The sequence below is a fragment of the Chiloscyllium plagiosum genome, unplaced genomic scaffold, assembly GCF_037043375.1.
Source record: "Chiloscyllium plagiosum isolate Xiang-an unplaced genomic scaffold, Cpla_swu_hap1 HiC_scaffold_33, whole genome shotgun sequence".
NCBI classification, from domain to species: domain Eukaryota; kingdom Metazoa; phylum Chordata; class Chondrichthyes; order Orectolobiformes; family Hemiscylliidae; genus Chiloscyllium; species Chiloscyllium plagiosum.
Window position 1 is genome coordinate 9,224,264 of NW_028270171.1, and position 20,346 is coordinate 9,244,609.

The 20,346-nt window shown below is 48.0% G+C and overlaps 1 protein-coding gene across 4 annotated transcripts in view; it reads right to left on the minus strand.

The window, feature by feature from the left end:
* LOC122542187 (epidermal growth factor receptor kinase substrate 8-like protein 1) overlaps positions 1 to 20,346 on the minus strand; it is a 104,817-nt gene that overhangs the window by 46,118 nt on the left and 38,353 nt on the right. For all 4 annotated transcript variants that reach the window (XM_043679636.2, XM_087978266.1, XM_043679637.2 and 1 more), the window contains 5 exons: positions 15,475 to 15,539; positions 13,919 to 14,080; positions 12,040 to 12,189; positions 8,177 to 8,259; positions 4,463 to 4,623 (listed from right to left, as the gene is read on the minus strand). In XM_043679636.2, coding sequence (XP_043535571.2) covers positions 4,463 to 4,623; positions 8,177 to 8,259; positions 12,040 to 12,189; positions 13,919 to 14,080; positions 15,475 to 15,539 — 621 coding nt within the window. The remainder of the gene's footprint in view (positions 1 to 4,462; positions 4,624 to 8,176; positions 8,260 to 12,039; positions 12,190 to 13,918; positions 14,081 to 15,474; positions 15,540 to 20,346) is intronic.

The following is a 20,346-nucleotide window of genomic DNA, read 5'->3' on the forward strand; positions in this document are numbered from 1 at the left end:
GAAGAATACAAAATACTGAATGGCCTGGACAGAGTCGATGTTGGGAAGATGTTTCCATTTGTAGGAGAGACTAGAACCCGAGAGCACAGCCTTTACACTAAAGGGAAGACCTTTTTGAACAGAGATAAGGAGAAACTTCTTCAGCCAGACTGTGGTGATTTTATGGGATTCATTGCCACAGAAGGCTGTGGAGACCAGGTCATTGAGTGTATTTAAGACTGAGATAGATAGGATCTTGAGTATCAAGGGTTATGGGGAGAAAGTGGGAGAATGAGGTTGAGAAACTTATCAGCCATGATTGAATGGCGAAGCAGACTCAATGGGCAGAATGGCCTAATTTCTGCTCTGATGTCTTATGGTCTTATGGATATGGTGGGATTGTATTTCCTGGAGCATTGGAGACTGAGAGGTGCCCTTATAGAAGTTTATAAAATCATAGATACTGTGTACAGCCAAAATCTTCCCTAGGGTGGGGAGTCAAGACTGAAGGGCAAAGGTGCAAGGTGAGAGGGGAAAGATTTAAAAGGGACCTAAGGGATGACATTTTCATGCAGAGGGTGGTGTGTGTATGGAATGAGCTGCCAGAGGAAGTGGTAAAGGCTGGTACAATTACAACATTTAAAAGGCATCCAGATGGATATATGAAAAGGTAAAAACAATGACTGCAGATGCTGGAAACCAGATTCTGGATTAGTGGTGCTGGAAGAGCACAGCAGTTCAGGCAGCATCCAATGAGCTTCGAAATCGACGTTTCGGGCAAAAGCCCTTCATCAGGAATAAAGGCAGTGAGCCTGAAGCGTGGAGAGATAAGCTAGAGGAGGGTGGGGGTGGGGAGAAAGTAGCATAGAGTACAATGGGTGAGTGGGGGAGGGGATGAAGGTGATAGGTCAGGGAGGAGAGGGTGGAGTGGATAGGTGGAAAAGGAGCTAGGCAGGTCGGACAAGTCCGGACAAGTCATGGGGACAGTGTTGAGCTGGAAGTTTGGGACTAGGGTGAGGTGGGGGAAGGGGAAATGAGGAAACTGTTGAAGTCCACACTGATGCCCTCTCCTCTTTGACTTATCACCTTCATCCCCTCCCCCACTCACCCATTGTACTCTATGCTACTTTCTCCCCACTCCCACCCTCCTCTAGCTTATCTCTCCACGCTTCAATATGCAAACTCCACACAGTCACCTGAGGTTGGAATCAAACCTGGGTCCCTAACGCTGTGAGGCAGCAGTGTTAATCACTGAGTCTCCATGTTGTCAGGATGAGGATGTGATACTGTTGTGAATGGAGTTGGGAATGCAGTCAGGATGAGGGTGAGATAGAGTCAGGATTGGATTCAAATTGGATTGGGACTGGAGCAGGTTTTATGCAGAACTCAAGCCCGGACTCAACTGGGTCTGGGTCAGGGCTGGATTCGGATTGGCTGGGCAGAGCTTTTCATCAAACTCATCAGTGTGGTCAGTGTTCCTCTTGCTTTCTGTCTCACTCCCTCTTGCTCTCCCTTTCTCCCTCCATCAATTTAATCTTTTCACCCCTTGTGCTGCCTATAAACCTTTCACTTTATCACATCACCATTTCCTCTGAATTCCTCGTTCTCTCTCACATTCAGAATCTTCTCACAATTTGACTCTTCCTTGTCCTCAATCAGTCTCCCGAGTTATTTCAATCACTCTCACACACCTTCCTTCTTTCCATCTCTACCTTGCATTTCCCCAGCTGCCTGCCACCTGACTCATCCTCGTCCTTCATTTCCGGTTGTATTCTCCAAGTTGACTTTACTCAGAGCTCCCGACAATGCACAGATTGCAACCCAGTTTCAGGCTTGTGGAACCAAACATATTCTTGACTGTGACACAGTTAATGAGCTCCCTGCAGTGACATACATTTACAAGGTGGGCACATTGGAAATGACCTTGAGCTTTGACAATGTTCAGCTCAGGAAACTCATTGGGCAGACTGGACTGTTTCTCTGATGGTCGGACCCTTCTGTAGCTGAGTGGGAATCATTTACTCGCTTGATGCTCAATTAGCTTCTCAGGAGAAGTCTGACTTCGGTGACCCAGAAATTTATAGTCTAGAAGCATGTGTTTTATCTTGAAAAGTTACTTCTCTGCAGGTCTGTCTCCTGTCTCAATATGCAAGAACTTGAACTATTTTTTATTAACCTATTTTTCTTATCAATCTGTTATTACACACCTCTGGAGCAGGTGTGACTTGAACCCAGGCTTCCCCCATCCAAGATATGGACACTACCACTGTATCACAAGAGGGCCCTAACTTGGACATACTTTTAATTTAAAATATTTTCCTAACCAACCTGTTCAGAGTTGATATTACAGGTATCCCATACTTTTTGAAAGTTCAAATTGGCTTCACACCACTTTGTTTCTACAAAAAACCTACATTACTACCTGTTTTCGCAAAACGAAGGAAATCCAAAGAGGATTTTCGCTTTTATAAAACAAGACAAATTTTTTCCCGTATAAATTAACACTTCTTAGCTTTACTCCATTTCGGTTTACCAAAGGTTTCACAGGAACGCTCTACTTTCAGATAGTGGGGGATACCTGTACACACCTCCAGACCAAGGGGACTTAACCCTGGGCCTCTCAGTCCAGGAGTAGGTACTCTACCACTGTGCCACAAGAGGGCCCTCCCTTGAACCTTTTTTTCTTTAACCTATTCTTCCTAATCAATCTGTTCAGCAATGGTATTACACAGATCTGCAGCCGGTGGGACTTAAACGCAGGCCTCCCTGGTCCAGGGTAGGGACACTACCACTGTATCACAAGAGGACCCTAACTTGAACTTTTGTAGCACCTTTAGGCTTATGGTATGTTAAGTTACACTGTTTATGGCTTGGTTTACTTAGGTACTTTGAGCACATATAAAGAGAGACTGACCTCCTCATGTGTCTGCTCCCAGGTCTGCCCAGGTTGGCTATTAACAACAGGTCCTGGCAGCGGACAGCGGAGGAGGTCATAACTGCCTGCTGTCTGCTGCTCTCCACAGCTACACAGTACCCAGATATCCTTGGGACGGTATCCACCAATGCCCCTGATGCCTTTGGAGAGAGGTGGGCACTGCAGGGGATAGAGTGCATGACTTTCCCCTCCAACTCCAGCTTCACTTAGCCCCCTCCCTCTCCTCCGCCCTACCTCGCCCTCGATGTGATGATGTACCTTGCCAGAACGGGATTTGCATGTAAACCAGTCAGTGGGAGGAAGCGGGTGGTTTACTGATGGTGGTTAATCGGTGAAAGAAAACACCGCGGGTGATTTGGTGATGGGGAAAATAAGCACGTTCACTTGTGTGTAAGAGTACTTGTGGATGTTGAAATGGAAAGAAAAGATTAAAAAAGGAGAGACTTCTGAGGCAGTCAGGGTTTGCCAGACATTTGTAATGCTGTAGTGTGTGAATAAAGATGTCATCAAGAAAACTATCAATCTCTAACTTGCAGTTGGCTCAGCGTCATTGTCACCCAGACACTACAACACAAAAGGTGGAGCCTCTTGAGAGGGTATGAGAACAGGAGACCCTGTTCTCCTGGGCTTTAAGGAATGGCTTAAGCAGAAAGATTTAGGAACGGCTGAGGTGGGACGGAACAGTGGCTCAGTGGTTAGCGCGGCTGCCTCACTGCGCCAGGGACCCTGTCCATTCTAGCCTTGGGCGACTGCCTCTGTGCGGAGTTTGCACGTTCGCCCCGTGTCTGCGTGGGTTTCCTCTGGGTGCTTCGGTTTCCTCCCACAGTCTAAAGATGTGCAGGTTAGGGTGGATTGGCCATGGGAAGTTGCTCCATAGTATCCAGGGATCTGCAGGTTAGGTTGGTTAGCCATGTGAAGTGCAGGATTACAGTGATGGGATAGATCTGGCTGGGATGCTCTGGGAGCATCAGTGTGGACTTGATGGGCCAAATGGCCTGCTTCCACATGGTAGGGATTCAATGAAGAGAGTTGGAAAGGCTATCAACTGAAAATTTGATGAGGACTGCAGATGTTGGAGATCAGAGTTCAGAGTTTGGCGCTGGAAAAGCACAGCAGGTCGAGGAGCAGGAGAATCGACGATACGGGCAAAAGCTCTTTATTGGGATGAAGGGTTTTTGCCCGAAACGTTGACTCTCCTGCTCCTTGGATGCTTCCTGACCTGCTGTGCTTTTCCAGCGCCACACTCTCACCTCTGAAAACCTGGTGGGTCAACCATTGATTGTGGAGCCTGTGTAGTCGGGGGTTGCATGGGGTGGGGGGGGGGGGGGGGGGGGGGAGGCTAGCACCTGGGGAAATCATGGATGGCCTGGTAGGGATTGTAGGTCGAGGATGTTACAGCGACAACAGAAAGATTTGAAAACAGGAACGAGAATTTTAAAATGGCCGGACTTGGTGCGAGTTCCAATCCAAGCAGATGCATTCAGATAGAGGCTGATCAGGGCATCGTTGGAATAAACAAAGGGAAAAAAATTTGAGATTTTTCCTCACCTGCACTGACCGTTGGCGGCGTGGCTGCATTTGTTGGAGATGATGGCACTGCCCTGTGCCCTGTGTTCATGGGGTTGTAGTATGCTGGTGCTTGGGGAGCCCTGCTTATGGGTGGGGAAGGTGGCGATGTGCTTTGCTCATTCATTTTCTCCTGGTTGAATCTAAAAGAAAGGAACACTGTGAATGGATCATATTCTCAGATACATACGGCACAACACAAGGCCATTCAGCCCACAATGTCAGTTCTTCGAAAACAAAATCCAATTACTCCCAGTCCCCGACAGTCCTGCATCTTTCAACTCTTCAAATAGTTATCAAATTGATTTTAGAGTCTCACGATTCAATTTGCCTCCATCCCCTGTCAAGCAGCATGTTCCAGGTCAGCATAACCGATCGGTGTTTGAAAAGAATCCTCATAATTCTACTCCTGTCCCTCTCTCACCAATTCTCTCCAACCTAATGGCTAATCCAGAAACCCAGGTAATGTTTTGAGGCCTCAGGTTCAAATCATGCCATGGGAGATGGTGGAATTTGAAGCCAATTAAAATCTACAATTAAGAGTTTAATGACCTTGAAACTGTTCCTGATTGCCAGAAAAACCCATCTGATTCACTGGAAACTGCCATCCTTATCTGCTCAGGTCTCCATGTGACTCCACGTTTGTGTGTGCAAATTCCCTTGTGTGTGTACATTCTCCTGTGTGTGTACACCTTCCCCTGTGTGTATACAATATGGTTGATTGTTAAACTGCCCTCTGGATAATTAGAGATGGACAATAAATGCTGGCCCATCCAGTAACACCCTCCTTCTCATCCATGAAAAAATTCATGTGCTCCTTTCATCAAGTTCCTCAGTCAATGCTCAGTAAGCAGGGATCATCTTGAAATATGACCCAGGCTATTACTCTCAGAGTCTACCAGAGTGTAATTCCTGCTTATTCCTACCTATTTTCATTTAAACTTCCTTTCCCAGTTTTCTTCTACCTCTCCCGGGTTTGATTCCCCCCTCGGGCGACTGTCTCTGTGGAGTTTGCACGTTCTCCCTGTGTCTGCGTGGGTTTCCTCCATGTGCTCCGGTTTCCTCCCACAATCCAAAGGTGTGCAGATTAGGTGAATTGGCCATTGGAAAGTGCCTGTAGTGTTCAGGGATGTGTAGGTTTGGTGCATTAGTCAGGGGTAAATATAGAATAATAGGGTAGGAGAATGGGTGTGGGTGGGATACTCTTTGGAGGGTCAGTGTGGACTCATTGGGCCAAAGAGCCTGTTTCCACACTGTAGGGATTCTGTGATTCTCCTGAAAGGCAATTAGGGATGGGCAATAAATGCTGGCCTCGCAAATGGTGCCCTCATCCCATGGATGAGTTTTTTAAAAATTGGTTGCTAATCTCTCTGGAACACTTTCTTCACATTTCCTTTGTCAGAATGTCCCATGGTTTTTGAAATCAATCAGATTACCCTTTAACTTTCTTTGCTAAAAGCAGAACCTTTCAAAAGCTCTGATTCACTTGTGGCTGTGTCGTACCTGCCAGTATGTTGCATTTGATGGAGCCCACAGTTATGAGTTGACTCGAGGTGTGCCTGTGAGTGAACTCTCTATCTCCGAAGAGCAGTTCCAATCGTGGTGATGGGCAGTGATCATTGCTGGGAGCTCTGGCTAATAGCTTTCCTTTCTTCTGACCCAAAGGAACTGCAAATCACCTGGAAAAACGCTTACCCCCTTTTGGTGTCATTCAATCCCCACTCCCCGCCCTCCTCTGAACACAAGCCACAGACTGAACATGCCTCAGAACTGAGAACATTTTGTCAAGGTTAGAGTGGTGCTGGAAAAGCACAGCAGGTCAGGCAGCATCCGAGGAGCAGGAAAATCAACATTTCGGGCAAAAGCCCTTCATCAAGCCATTCCTGATGAAGGGCCTCTGCCCGAAATGTCGATTTTCCTGCTCCTCGGATGCTGCCTGACCTGCTGTGCTTTTCCAGCACCACTCTGATCTTGACTGTAATCTCCAGCATCTTCAGTACCCACTTCCACCTTGAGAACATTTGTACACTGTAGCATAACAAAACTTCCCAAAGCGATCCACAAGGGTGTTATCAAATGAAGCTTGATGTCATGGCGTGGAAGTAAACCGAAGTAAATATTTGGTCAAAGCGATGGATTCCAGAGGAAAGGAGGCAGAGGGGTTAATCATGGAGCTTAGCGTCAAGGTAGCGGAAGGCAGTCATCATCAGGTGGAGAGGTCAACATCAGTGACGCTCGAGAGGCCAGAATTGAAGAAACGTAGAAAATAGGAGGAGGCCATTCGGCCCATCAAGCCTGCTCCACCATTCAATAGCATCGTGGCTGACCATCCAACTCAGCCACCTGTTCCCACTTTCTGCCCATACTCTTTGATCCCTCTGGTACTAAAAATATGTGTCTATCTCTCCCGGGTTTGATTCCCCCCTGGGGTTACTGTGTGGAGTTTGCATGTTCTCCCGGTGTCTGCGTGGGTTTCCTCCGGGTGCTCCGGGTGCTCCGGGTGCTCCAGGCGCTCCGGGTTTCCTCCGGGCGCTCCGGGTCTCCTCCGGGTGCTCCGGGTCCTCCGGGTGCTCCGGTTTCCTCCCACACTCCTTCTTGAAAGCATTTGATGCTTTGACCTCAACCACTTTCTGTGGCAGACAATTCCACAGACTCCCCGCTGTCTGGAGAAGACCTTTCTCCTCATCTCAGTCCTAAATGGCCTATCCCCATATCCTCAGAGTGTGAGCTCTTGACTCTGCACTCCCCTGGTCATCAGGAACATCCTAACTACATTTACCTTGTCTAGTCCTGTTAGAACTTTATACACTTTATGAGGTACCCTTCATTTTCCAAATTCTAATAAATATCACCCTAACTCACTCAGTCTCTCTTCATACGTCAGTCTCGCTGTCTCAGGGATCAGTCTGGGAAATCTTTGGCTGCTCTCCCTCCATTATCAGAACATCCTTCCTCAGATAAAGAGACTGAAACTGCACACAATACTCCAAGTGCAGTCTCAGCAAGGCCCTGTATAAATGCAGCAAGACATCCTTGTTCCTGTACTCGAATCCTCTCCTGCTGATGTACCATTTGTTCTCTTCACCACCTACTGCTCCTGCAATGCTCACTTTCAGCGATTGATGTACAAGGACACCCAGGTCTTGTTGCACCTCCTTCCTTTCCCAATCTATCGTCGTTCTGATGATAATCTGCTTTCCTGTGTTTGCTCCCCAAGTGGATAACCTCACATTTATCCACATTATAATTCAGCTGCTATGCTCAGTTTGCCCACTCAAACTGAAACATCTCCACATGCTCCTCACGGCTTGGTCTCCCACACACTCAGGAGGGTCGTAGGGCTGGAGGAGGTTACAGAGAGAGAGAGAGAGAGGGAGAGAGAGCGAGAGAGAGAAAGAGAGAGAGAGGCAGAGACACCCAGGTCACGAAGGGACTTGGAAAGACAATGGCGATGTTCAAGATATTGCCGATGTTAATCAGTCAACCCAGGGCACTATGGGTGATTGGGACTAGGTGGAGGCAATTGGGTTCCAGACATAGCCAAGTTCCCTGGGTGCGCTAAGTGGGAGGTCAGCCAGGGGGACGTGACAATGGTCCTCAGTGCACAAACATGGGTGAGGTGCTAGCCACTTGAGACACAGAGGCCAACAAAGCCCAGTTTTGTGTTTGACTCTCTCCCTCCTTCCAGGCACTCACCTGAGAGCATTTGGTCTCTCTCTCCTGCCGCCGCTCCGCAGGTCTGTGATCGCGCTGTTGATATCACTCTTAATCAGGTCAGCCTGCAGAAATCAAACAGAGTAAGATAACGCCAAGTTAATACCGAGTCGGCACTCAGGCTGATCGCTGAGCCGCTGGCTTCAACAATGGTAAACAATAGTAATTTTATCTCTGTCATAATTCTACACTGACTGCTTCTACAGTGCAAGGGATAAGGGAACAACTTGTTCCTCTCTGACACTGTACACATTGCATGTTAGTTTCCAAATATGCTGCGTGTTCTCTCAATTAGAGACTGTTTGCTGTCGGGTACTGTATGTCTGATGGTGGCCTTAGTTTTATCTCTACAGTGAGGAGAAACAATTGGATTACTGTGTGCAGTATAGTTCTCCTTACTAAAGAGCGGGTGTAACTGTGTTGGAAGCAGTTCGGAGAAGGTTTCCTGGAATGGGTGGGCTGTCTTATGAAGAAAAGTTAGATAGACTGGGCCTATAGCTGGTTCCCATTGGAGACTAAGGGCAGCACAGGGTCTCAGTGGCTAGCACTGCTGTCTTAAGGGACCAGGGTTTGATTCCACCCTGTGTGTGGAGTTTGCACGTTCTCCCCGTGTCTGTGCGGATTTCCTTTGGGTGCTCCAGTTTCCTCCCACAGTCCAAAGGTGTGCAGGTTAGGGTGGATTGGCCAAGCTAGACACCCCCTCCCCCACCCTTTGCCAATCGAGAATTCATATCTCCGCCTTAAAAATATCCCAAGACTCTGCTTCTAACATCTCTTTGGGGAAATAGACGTCATGACCCTCTCGGAAAAAAAGAATTGTCCTTCTCTTTAGCGAAAATGGGTGCCCTACTTAGATGGATTAGGGTAAGATTCCCTACAGTATGGAAACAGGCCCTTCCGCCCAACAAGTCTGCAGCGACCTTCCAAAGAGTAACCCACCCACCCATTCCCCCACCCTATATTTACCGCTGACTAAGGCACCTAACGCTGTCGGCAATTTAGCATGGCCAGTTCCTCCTAACGTGAACATCTTTGGATTGTGGGAGGAAACTAAGGCACGCAGAGGAAACCCACGGGGAGAATGTCCAAACCCCACACAGACAGTCACCCGAGGCAAGAATCGAACACAGGTCCTTGGCGCTGTGAGGTAGCAGTGCTAACCACTGAGCCACCGTGCCACCCATAAAGCCAGATTGACCCAGAGTTGCAGGTTAGGCGGATTAACCGTGGTAAAATGCAGGGTTATGGGGATGGGGTTGATGGGGTCTGGACGAGATGCTCTGAGAGGCAGTACAGATCCGATAGGCTGAATGGCCTCTTTCCGCACTGTCGAGATTCTAAGAGGTGATTTGATTGAAACAGGCCGAGGGGAGATAGCGTATAATGGTCACATCCCTAAAGCAGAGCCCCTGTCTAATTTTTCTGGAGATTTGGGTTCAAATCCTGTCCCATCAGACAATGGAATTTGAATTCATTAAAATCTGGAATTAAATGTTTGGCTATTGGTGACCACTGTTATTTCTAAGCAAAAGCCCTTGTTTTACTAACATCGGTTCGGGAAGGAAATCGGGTTTGCATGTGACCCCAGCGATGTGATGGAATCCTAACTGCTCTCTGGACAATTATGGCTGACCCAGTCAAACCCACCTCCCATCAAAGGATAAAGGAACCTGAGAGGGTCTGCACAGGATGGTTGTGGAAAGTGGGAGATTCAGGGTCACTGTTTCTCAATATGTGGGGCACCCCTTTAAAATAAAGAGAAGGACAATTATTTTCCCCAAGAGGGTGGTGGGGATTTCGGACTTTTTCCCCCAAAGAGATGTTGAAAGTAGAGTCTTTGAATATTGTTAAAGCAGACATATATAGATTCCTGATTGGCAAAGAGGGTGTTTGAAAGGTTATCAGGGGTGGGCAGGAAAGTAGATTAGATTAGATTAGATTAGATTACTTACAGTGTGGAAACAGGCCCTTCAGCCCAACAAGTCCACACCGCCCCGCCGAAGCGCAACCCACCCATACCCCTACATTTATCCCTTACCTAACACTACGGGCAATTTAGCATGGTTAATTCACCTGACCCTGCACATCTTTGGACTGTGGGAGGAAACCGGAGCACCCGGAGGAAACCCACGCAGACACGGGGAGAATGTGCAAACTCCACACAGACAGTCGCCTGAGGCGGGAATTGAACCCGGGTCTCAGGCGCTGTGAGGCAGCAATGCTAACCACTGTGCCACCGTGCCGCCCACTGTGTGTGCATAATTGCTGGGACTGGAGGGTTTGAGTTATCAGGAAAGGCTGGATGGGCTGGGACCTTTTTGACTGGAGCGTAGGAGGTAGAGGGATAACCTTATGGAGGTTTATAAAATCATGAGGGGCATGGATAAGGTGAATGGCAGATGTCTTTTCCCTATGGTGGGGGATGTCAAGACCGGGGAGCATGTCTTTAAACTGAGAGGAGAGTGATTTAAAAAGGACAGGGCGGGCAATTTCTTTTTTTACACAGAGTGGTTTGGGTGTGGAATGAACTTCTGAGGAAGTAGTGTGTGCAATTGCAGTTACCTTTAAAATACGTTTGAATGAGAACATGAACAGGAAATGTTTGGAGGGATATGAGCCAAGTGCAGGCAGGTTCGACCAGTTTAGTTTGGGACCATGCTCGGCATGGACTGGTTGGACCGAAGCATCTGTTTCCATGCTGTGCGACTCTATAAATGGCGGAGTAGGCTAGAAGGGTTGAATGGCCTCCTCCAGCTCCTAATTACTGCACTCGCATTTCCGTGTGCCTGGGATAGTATGCAGAGTCTGTGCCTCAGATTCAACCATCGGCTGTCAGGGTGTATATACTAACTCTGAGGGCTATAATGTACGTTTTGTGTTGGAGTTTTTTGCACCTCTCAGCGGTTAAGAATATAAGGAGAAACTGTTTCCACTGGAGGGAGGATCGGTAACCCATGGGCAGAGGTTTCAGATAGTTGCCACAGAGTCAGAGGAGGGCTTTCACGGCGTCAATGATCTACAATGCTCAGCCAGATAGGGCAGAAACATGTATATATTCTTAAATGATTCATTTCTGGATGTGGGTATTGATGAGTGACCATCATTTATCTCACATCCCAGGTGCTGGTAATCTGCCTTCTTCAACGGGTAGACAATTGAAGACAAGGATTTGCAGAACTCTGGGGAAAGAGCAAGGCCCTGTAGTGCCGTGAGCTGTGTCCCTGCCTTTGAGCCAGAAGGACCAGGTTATGGTCCAGGAAGGTGTGTTCCTAAGCTGGGCTGGACAGATTGCACATTGACTTGTAAACCACAACCCCGCCCCCCGCACCCCAACCATGGCACACACAAGTGGCAGGCAGTGAGAGATTCCTGCTCAGGTGTGTGAGGGAGTGAATGTAGGAATCTCACTTTGCATAGCACCAGGCTACCACGCCCAGGTCAACCCGTGCAAGTTTCTGCAGTAATTCTGGGGATATGGATGGGCGGTGAGGACTGGCTTGATGCTGAAAGCACCGGGTTCAAACCCGGTTAATTTTTATCTTTATGCACAAGGCTTTAAAATGTCTGCTCAATGCTCAGCCCTGGTTTCCAGCTGTCTCCAGGGCATGTTTACTTTGCTCTGGGTGCACATCCAGGCTTAACCAATCGAGACCGGTGGGCGTAGGTCGGTCAACAGGGCAGATATAATCAAACACAGAGCGGTACATTAATGATGGTGACTGCAGCCAGGGCGATGGGTGTGAGTTGTACCTGAGTCCCCCCATTGAAGGGGCCCACCTCCGAATCGTGAGGGGTTTGGAGAGGAATGAGGCCTCTGTTTTCCCTGCCTTAGCTCCCATACTCACCCCAACCTCGGAGCACTGGAAGAAGTGGATTTCGGGATTCGCCTGGTGAGCTTCCTGGCACACGAGGATGAGGATTGAGTCAAACCTCCACTTGTCCAGCAGCGAGTCACAGTGTTCGACCGCATCCAGTGGGTAAGTCTCCAGTTCATCCTGAGTGGGAAAAGTGTCAAATCAGAGGACAATTCGCCAGCCGGCATGGAGATAGTAGAGTCCATTTGGCCCATCTCTAATTCTGAACCGTGCTCTCGCTCACCCCCTGCTCCCCAAACTGCTTGCTGCTCAGAGCCTGCCAATATAATCTCTTAGCTTAAAGCAAAAAACAACGGACATCTGAAACAAAACACAGACAGAAAGTGCTGGAGAAACTCAGCGGGTCTGGCAGCAGAGAGAGAGGAACACAGTTACCATCTTGAGCCCTTCTTCAGAACTGGTCACAGGACTTGAAATGTTAGCTCTTGTGTTTCTCTCTCTCTCCATGGATACCGCCTGACCCACCAGCACATTCTGGTTTCGCCCGTCAGTATCTCTTGCTGTTTGAACGCGCAGCCCACTCAACCACAGACCTACAGCATCCCCCCCCGCTCCCCCAGCCACACACACACACACACACACTCGGGGGTTGTAGTGAATGGATACATTAGAATGATGTTTCCATACTGGGTCCAGCTCCCAGGGGTGTGTGTGTGGTGTGGTGTGGTGTGTATGTGTGTGTATGGGGAGAGGGTTCAGAGAGCAGGCCCCAATTGTGTCACTGCTCATGGGATTGCACTGTGTCCACTTGCCAAACAGACACGCCTACTTAAAGGGACCTCACAGCTGGTCAAATCTGAGTCTTCACTCCAGAGTCCCCATTTCCTGCCTCAGAGTGCACGACCCCAGTCACACATCCTGCGGTCCCACCGTGACCCCACAGTCTGTGAACCTCTGTCTGGGACAATCTCTAGGCAGCGCCAGTGACCGTATTGTCGTGCCATGGTAATACTGATGGGCTAGTAAACCAGAGCCTGGCCTAATGCTCCAAAGGTGTAAGTTCAAGCCCCAGTACCACAGCTTGAGAATCACAACACAGTTAATCAAAGCAAAATCTGGAGCAAACAGCTCAGATCAGCAATGGTAACCATGCAACTACAGGCCTGTCGTAAAAGGCCTCTCTCATTCAATGATGTCCTTGAAGGAAGTATATCCACTCTTCACTCAGTCAGCCTCGACATGTGTCTACTTTCAAACTGAGGCGCGGAGGAACAGCTTCTTTCAAAGGGTCCTGAATCTGTGGAATTCACTTCCTCAGAGTGTGGTGGATGTCAGAACATGAATTAGTTATCTCGACTTGAAAGAGGTTCTGGGATTTATTTATAAATCAAAACCTGCATCTCCATTTGAAGTGATTAAAGCAATCTTGGTTTATTCAATACATCACAACAGTTGTATGACACTTTGATCTTTCGCTATAAATTCTGGGTCCTATGACCATGCTCCACTAGCTACCTGACACTCTGAAAGCTAGAGCTTCCAAATACTCTGTTGGACTATATGCTGGTGTTATGCGAGTTTCAACTTGCCCACCCCAGTCCAACACCTCCGCATCATACATTTAAGGAGAAGATAGACAGATTGCTAATTAGTAACTGGTTGAATGGATAGGGAGAGCGGGCAGGAAAGTGGAGATGAAATCAGCCATGATCACGTTGGATGGCAGAGCAGGCGTGAGGGGCTGAATGGCCTTCTCCCACTCTTGGTTCTTATGTCCTAGACTTTACCCACCCATGGCCATTCAGTTGTACTGAAGGGAGTGGTTCACCAGCCCGTTACCTTGTCCATGACAATCAGGGACAGGCTAATGAAGCCCATGTCCCAGGAACTGTGACAACTCATGGCTTACCTTGGATTCAATGTCCACCAGGCTGATGGCCGAGCTGTTGACCTGTAGCAGCATTTCCTGGGTCCAGATCCTTCCTTTGCTGTCCAGGGCCTTCAGTTTCTTGACGGACTCCTCCACGGTTTGGGTCTCTTCCCCAGGACCCAATGGGAAGGTGGTCAAGTGCTGCCGGGACCAAAGTAACAAGAGGCGGGGGGTACAAGAAAGGGAGAAAATACAAACGGAAGAGAAATGAGCACTGCAGGAAGAATTGGGAATATTGTGAACTTAAAGTGAAATGTCAGTATTGTTAATTTTCCTTTATCTTTTTTAAAAAGTTTAACCTATTTTCTGAATGAGAGTCGAAGAGTGTGGTGCTGGAAAAGCACAGCTGGCAGTTGGCAGTTTCCTTCCTTGAAGGACGTTAGTGAACCAGATATATATTTTTTCTGACAATGGATTCACAGTCATTATGAGATTTTTAATTTCAGGTTTTTATTGAATTCAAACTCCACAAACTGCTGTGGCAGGATTTGAACCCAGGACCCAGAATATAATCTGAGTCTCTGTGTTAAGAGTCCAGCAATAATACCACAAAGGTATCACCTCCCTATTATTGTCCCATTAAAGGTTTGTAGAGGCCCCTTCATTAGGTTTAAGGTCCCAAACCCCTCAATTAACAAAGTTCCAACTTTGGCAACAACAACTTGCATTTACATAACGTCTTTAATGGAACAAAATGTTCCAGGATTCTTCGCGGGAGCAAAATAGAGGACATGACATGAAGCCACATAAGGATGTAGGAGGTTACGTGACCTGCAACTTAGACCGAGAGGTAGGGTTTACTTATTGACATAGGGAGACACGCCCGGAGGGAATTCAAGTGTTCAGGGTCTAAGTGCTTGAAGACAAAGTCACCAATGATGAAGTGATTATGATCAAGAATATTCATGAATCCAGAGTTAGAGGGAACGGAAGGGTGTGAGGTTGGAGAGGATTATAGGGATAGGAGGAAACAAGGCCATGATTGGAATTGAAAACAATAATGATCATTTCAAAATCAATATATTACTTATCTCAGTCAAGGGGCAAGGGGAGGAGTTAGGTGAGCAAGGAACAGGACTCAATACAAGTTAAGATGCGGGATTCGGAGTTTTGGAATGACCTCAGGTTTACAAAAGGTTGGATGTGAGACTGCAGCGAGTGCGGAGGAACTCCCAAGGGGCACAGATGAGGGTCTTGGCAGTGGATGAGCTCGGACTAGGGTGAGGTCAGGAGGCAGAGGCAGGCTGTGGCTTTCTGAGGATGCAGCATCTCTCCCATTTGTTCTTCCACCAGTAAGAGCAGGCTCACTCCCAGAGACAGCTCTCCATCTGAGTGTGTGTCACGGAGCATGTGGGGGGTAGGGTTGACGAGGCTATCACCCAGCAAGAGGTGACAGAGCGTTGTTTTGGTGGGGGAGGGTGAGTGGAAGAGAGGGGGATGTGTGACCCAAATAAAGAAACCTCTGAGGAAGAGGAACTTTCAATTCTCGCAAGACGAGGCGAATGCAATGTCTGCGGATGATTGCGATTACTTACGTTCACGTAGTACTGCGACCGGTCATCCATGATGAAGTTGGAATTCGAGTATTTCTTCCTTTGCTCTGGAAATCAAAAGAAAAGGATACTGAGGCCCAGTTGCTGGGAACAGCAAATGGGAACAGACTGCCTTGTAGGCCGTGGGGTTTAAGGTGGTTCAGGTGTGTGGCAGGTTTTAAGTGAAACTTCTATCATGTTGATCCAGAAAGTCAATGCACATCAGTCTCTGTGTTCAACTCTGCACACATTTATTGTCCTTTCTGTCTCCGCACCTGGTCTCTCCCTCCCTCCCTCCCTCTCTGGCCAATGGCAATGGAAATTGAGTTGGACTTTGCACACAGTGAGTTTTTGCGTGATCTCGAAGGGAGTGACACACACACTCAGCCTGCACTCTGTATTACCTGCTGAACCAGACTGTCAGGTTCCTCATTATGGGAGCAGTCATATCTCTGGCTGTAATCTTCACTTTGTTTCGATCTCTTCTGTTCGCTGGTGAATCCTTCACATTCTCTCCTTCTCCCTCCCCCCCACTGGGCAATACCTTAAAGTGGTCGCCGACGGTTACCGCTCTCACCTGAGTACTGACCCCCTCAGACATCGGTACAATACTGGCTAACGAATCAGTTAACTGTCACTGTCTCCAGAGGACCACACGCTCATTAGAGAGAGAGAGAGAGAGAGAGAGAAAGAGAGAGACAGAGCGAGTGAGAGATAGGGGGGAGGGGGATGGCTGGTGGTGGTTTAAACCCCCAGGGTTCATCACACCTCGGGAGAGGGCGGAGGCTGAGAAGGAGTGCCCTTCACAGTACCCTCAGGCTCGTTGGCACTGGGAAACGACACCAATAGCATGGGTTCAAATCTCCCACCAGCTGGAGTTAGCATGGCAATCCCACCTCCTCAACCTCTCCTCTTGCTTGAGAACCATCGACCATTGGAGATAGCAGCCCAATGGCACTGTGGCGACTTAGGAATATAGGAACTGGAGGAGGCCATTCACCCCCTCAAGCCTGTTAGGCCATTCAATCAGATTGTGGTTGATCTTTGGCCTAACTCCATGTACTTGCCTTTGGCCCATATTCCTTAATGCCTTTCGCTTCAGAACGGATCCTGCATCCATGTGCCGTTTGTGGAACAGAGTTCCAAAAATCTCCCACCCTTTTTATGGAGAAGTACTTCCTAATTCTCAGGCTATCCCATCAGTCTATCCAACCAGTGAAAGCTGAACTAGTCTGTGTCCAAACATTGCAGTAACATCTGTAATCACCCAACCATTCCCTCTCCTTGTTCTTTCATTGGATGTAGGCATTGCTGGCAAGGTTTGTTAGCCAGCCCCTTGGCTATGTCGGAGGGCAGTTAGGAGCCAAACACATCGCTGTAGGTCTGGTGTCATATTGAGTAGAGGAGTTGGGAGGTCATGTTGCAACTGTACAGGACATTGGTGAGGCCACTGTTGGAATATTGCGTGCAATTCTGGTCTCCTTCCTATCGGAAAGATGTTGTGAAACTTGAAAGGGTTCAGAAAAGATTTACAAGGATGTTGTCAGGGTTGGAGGATCTGAGCGACAGGGAGATGCTGAACAGGTTGGGGCTGTTTTCCCTGGAGCGTCGGAGGCTGAGGGGTGACCTTATCGAGGTTTACAAAATTATGAGGGACATGGATAGGGTAAATAGGCAAAGTCTTTTCCCTGGGGTCGGGAAGTCCAGAACTAGAGGGGAAAGATATAAAAGGGACCTAAGAGGCAACCTTTTCACGCAGACAGTGGTACGTGTATGGAATGAGCTGCCAGAGGAAGTGGTGGAGGCTGGTACAACTGCAACATTTGAGAGGCATTTGGATGGGTATATGAATAGGAAGGGTTTGGAGGGATATGGGCCGGGTGCTGGCAGGTGGGACTAGATTGGGTTGGGATATCTGGTCGGCATGGACAGGTTGGACCGAAGGGTCTGTTTCCATGCTGTACATCTCTGTGACTCTATGTGGAGTCAGGCAGCCCAAGCATGGCAAATTTCCTTCCCGAGGAGAAAGTGAGGACCACAGATGCTGGAGAGTCAGAGTCAAAAATTGTTGAGAAAGGGGAGTGTAAAGGGGGAGTTCTCCTTGGTAATAAAAGCTAAATACTAAGGAGGCTGGAAATCTGAAACAAAATCTGAAAGTGAAACTCCTACGCTCCTCTGATAAAAGTCCCAGCCTATCATGGATAGCACGGTTAGTGGTTAGCACGGCTTCCTCACAGCGCCAGGGGCCTGGGGTTCGAATCCACCCTTGGGTGACTGTCTGTGTGGAGTTTAGATTAGAGTGATGCTGGAAAAGCACAGCAGGTCAGGCAGCATCCGAAGAGCAGGAGGAGGAGGAGGAGTTTGCACATTCTCCCCGTGTCTGTGTGGACTTGCTCTGGGTGCTGCGGTTTCCTCCCGCTGCCCAAAAGTGTGCATGTTAGGGAGAATTGGCCATGGTGTTCAGGGATGTGTCCGTTAGGTGTATTAGACAGGGGTAAATGTAGAGGAATAGGGTAGGGAATGGATCTGGGGGGGGTTGTTCTTTGGAGGGTCAGTGTAGAGTTGTTGGGCCAAATGGCCTGCTTCTGTACTGTAGGGATTCTACCCAGCCTCTCCTTACAACTCAAACCCTCCAGTCCCTGCAACACCCTGGTAAATCTCATCTGAACCCTCTCCAGTTTAATAATATCCTTCCTGTAACAGGGCAACTAGAACTGGACACAGTATTCCAGAAAAGACCTTGCCAATGTCCTGTACAACCTCAACATGACATCCCAACTACCATACTCAAAGTCTAAACAATGAAGGCAAGCGTGCAAAACATCATCTTAACTACCCTGCCTATATGTGATACAAACTTCGAAGGATTATGTACCTGAACCCCTAGGTCTCTCTGTTCTACAACAGCTACCCAAGGCCCTACTTTTAATTGCATAAGTTCTGTTATAACATTAACACTGTTTCTCTCTCTCCACAGATGCTCAGACCCACTGAGTTGCCCAGTATTCCCTGGGGCATTTGTTGAGGGCTCCTGGGTGCCATGTTTAATATTAACCCCTGCCTATTCATTACTGAATCAATACAGCTGCTCATGAGCACAGTATTTTTTGTAGGAGCATGCTGTGCGCAAATTGACTGTCCCTTTCCACATTACACTACCACCTCCCCTGCTGCTGGTGTAGAGGTAATGTCACTGGATTAGATTAGATTCCCTACAGTATGGAAACAGGCCCTTCAGCCCAACAAATCCACACTGACCCTCCAAGTAACCCACCCAGATCCTATATTTATCCCTGACTAATGCATCTTACACTATGGGCAATTTAGCATGGCCAATTCACCTGACCTGCACATCTTCAGATTGTGGGAGGAAACCAGAGCAGACATGGGGAGAATGTGCAAACTCCACACAGACGGTCACCCAAGGCAGGAATTGAACCTGGGTCTGTGGCGCTGTGAGGCAGCAGTGCTAACCACTGAGCCACCGTACCATCCATAATCTATGAACCCTGGATAAGTGATCTAAGGGGTATGGGTTCAAATCTCGTGATAGCAAACGGTTAAGATTGAATTTGATTAAATATAATTGTGGAATGGCTCAACCATGACCACTGACAGTTGTTGTAAAAACCCATCTGGTTCCCCCAAACCCTTTCAAACAGCATTTTGTATCGGAGTAGCCTGTCGAGAATGGCTCTGCCATTCAATATGATCATGGCTGATCATTCAACTTCTACTGCATTTACAACGCAGAACGTCTGAGAATGTTTCAGACAAGATGAGATGTGAATGGCATGGAGTGGGAGGAGCTAAATAGTGGCTCAAAGGGAGTTATTTTCTCGGAGGCCTTTGCAGGACGAAGGAGGCTTTGAAGCAGTGAGTATGGGAGAGTTTCAAAGAATAAGTATATTGTTAGTGAGATTACTGCTGAAGAGGATTAAACTCAACCTGAAGGATGTGGATTGGGGCAAAATGGAAAGGTTTGAGAACAAGTGGTAGAGGTGGGAGCAAGTGGAGCTTGCCAGGGATAATGAGTATAGGTAGCAGGGCATTTTTTAAAATGACAATGTCAAGTCAGCATGGACGAGTCGGACCGAAGGGTCTGTTTCTGTGCTGGACATCTCTGTGACTCTAGAACTTAGTGCCCCATTCCCACTTTCTCCCTTTGATTCCGTTAGAGAAGGAAACATACCTTGCCTGACCTACACGTGACTCCAGATCCACAGCAATGCTGTCTGGGTAATTAGGGATGGGCATAAGTGTTGGCTTAGCCAGTGATGCCTATAGCCTGTGAATAAACTAAAAACCTTATAGAGGTTTATAAAATCATGAGGGGCATGGATAGGGTAAATAGACAAGGTCTTTCCCTCATGCTGGGGGAGTCCAGAACTAGAGGGCGTAGGTTTAATGTGAGAGGGGAAAGATTTGAAAGGAACCTAATAGAACATAGAACAGTCCAGCACAGCACAGGCCCTTCGGCCCTTGATGTTGGGCCGGCCTTTTATCCTACTCTAAGATCAGAGTTGCCTACATACCCTTCACTGTACTATCATCCAAAAGTCACTTATGTATCAGACTCTACTACCACGGCTGGCAGTGCATTCCACACACCCACCACACTCTGTGTAAAGAACCCACCTCTGATATCACCCCTAAACTTTCATCCAATCACCTTAAAATTATGTCCCCACCCTGGGAAAAGGTCTCTGACTATCCACTTTATCTATGCCTCTCATCATCTTGTACACCTCTATCAAGTTACCTCTCATCCTTCTTCACTCCAATGAGAAAAGCCCTAGCTCCCTCAACCTTTCTTCATAAGACATGCCCTCCAGTCCAGGCAGCATCCTGGTAAATCTCCTCTGCACCCTCTCT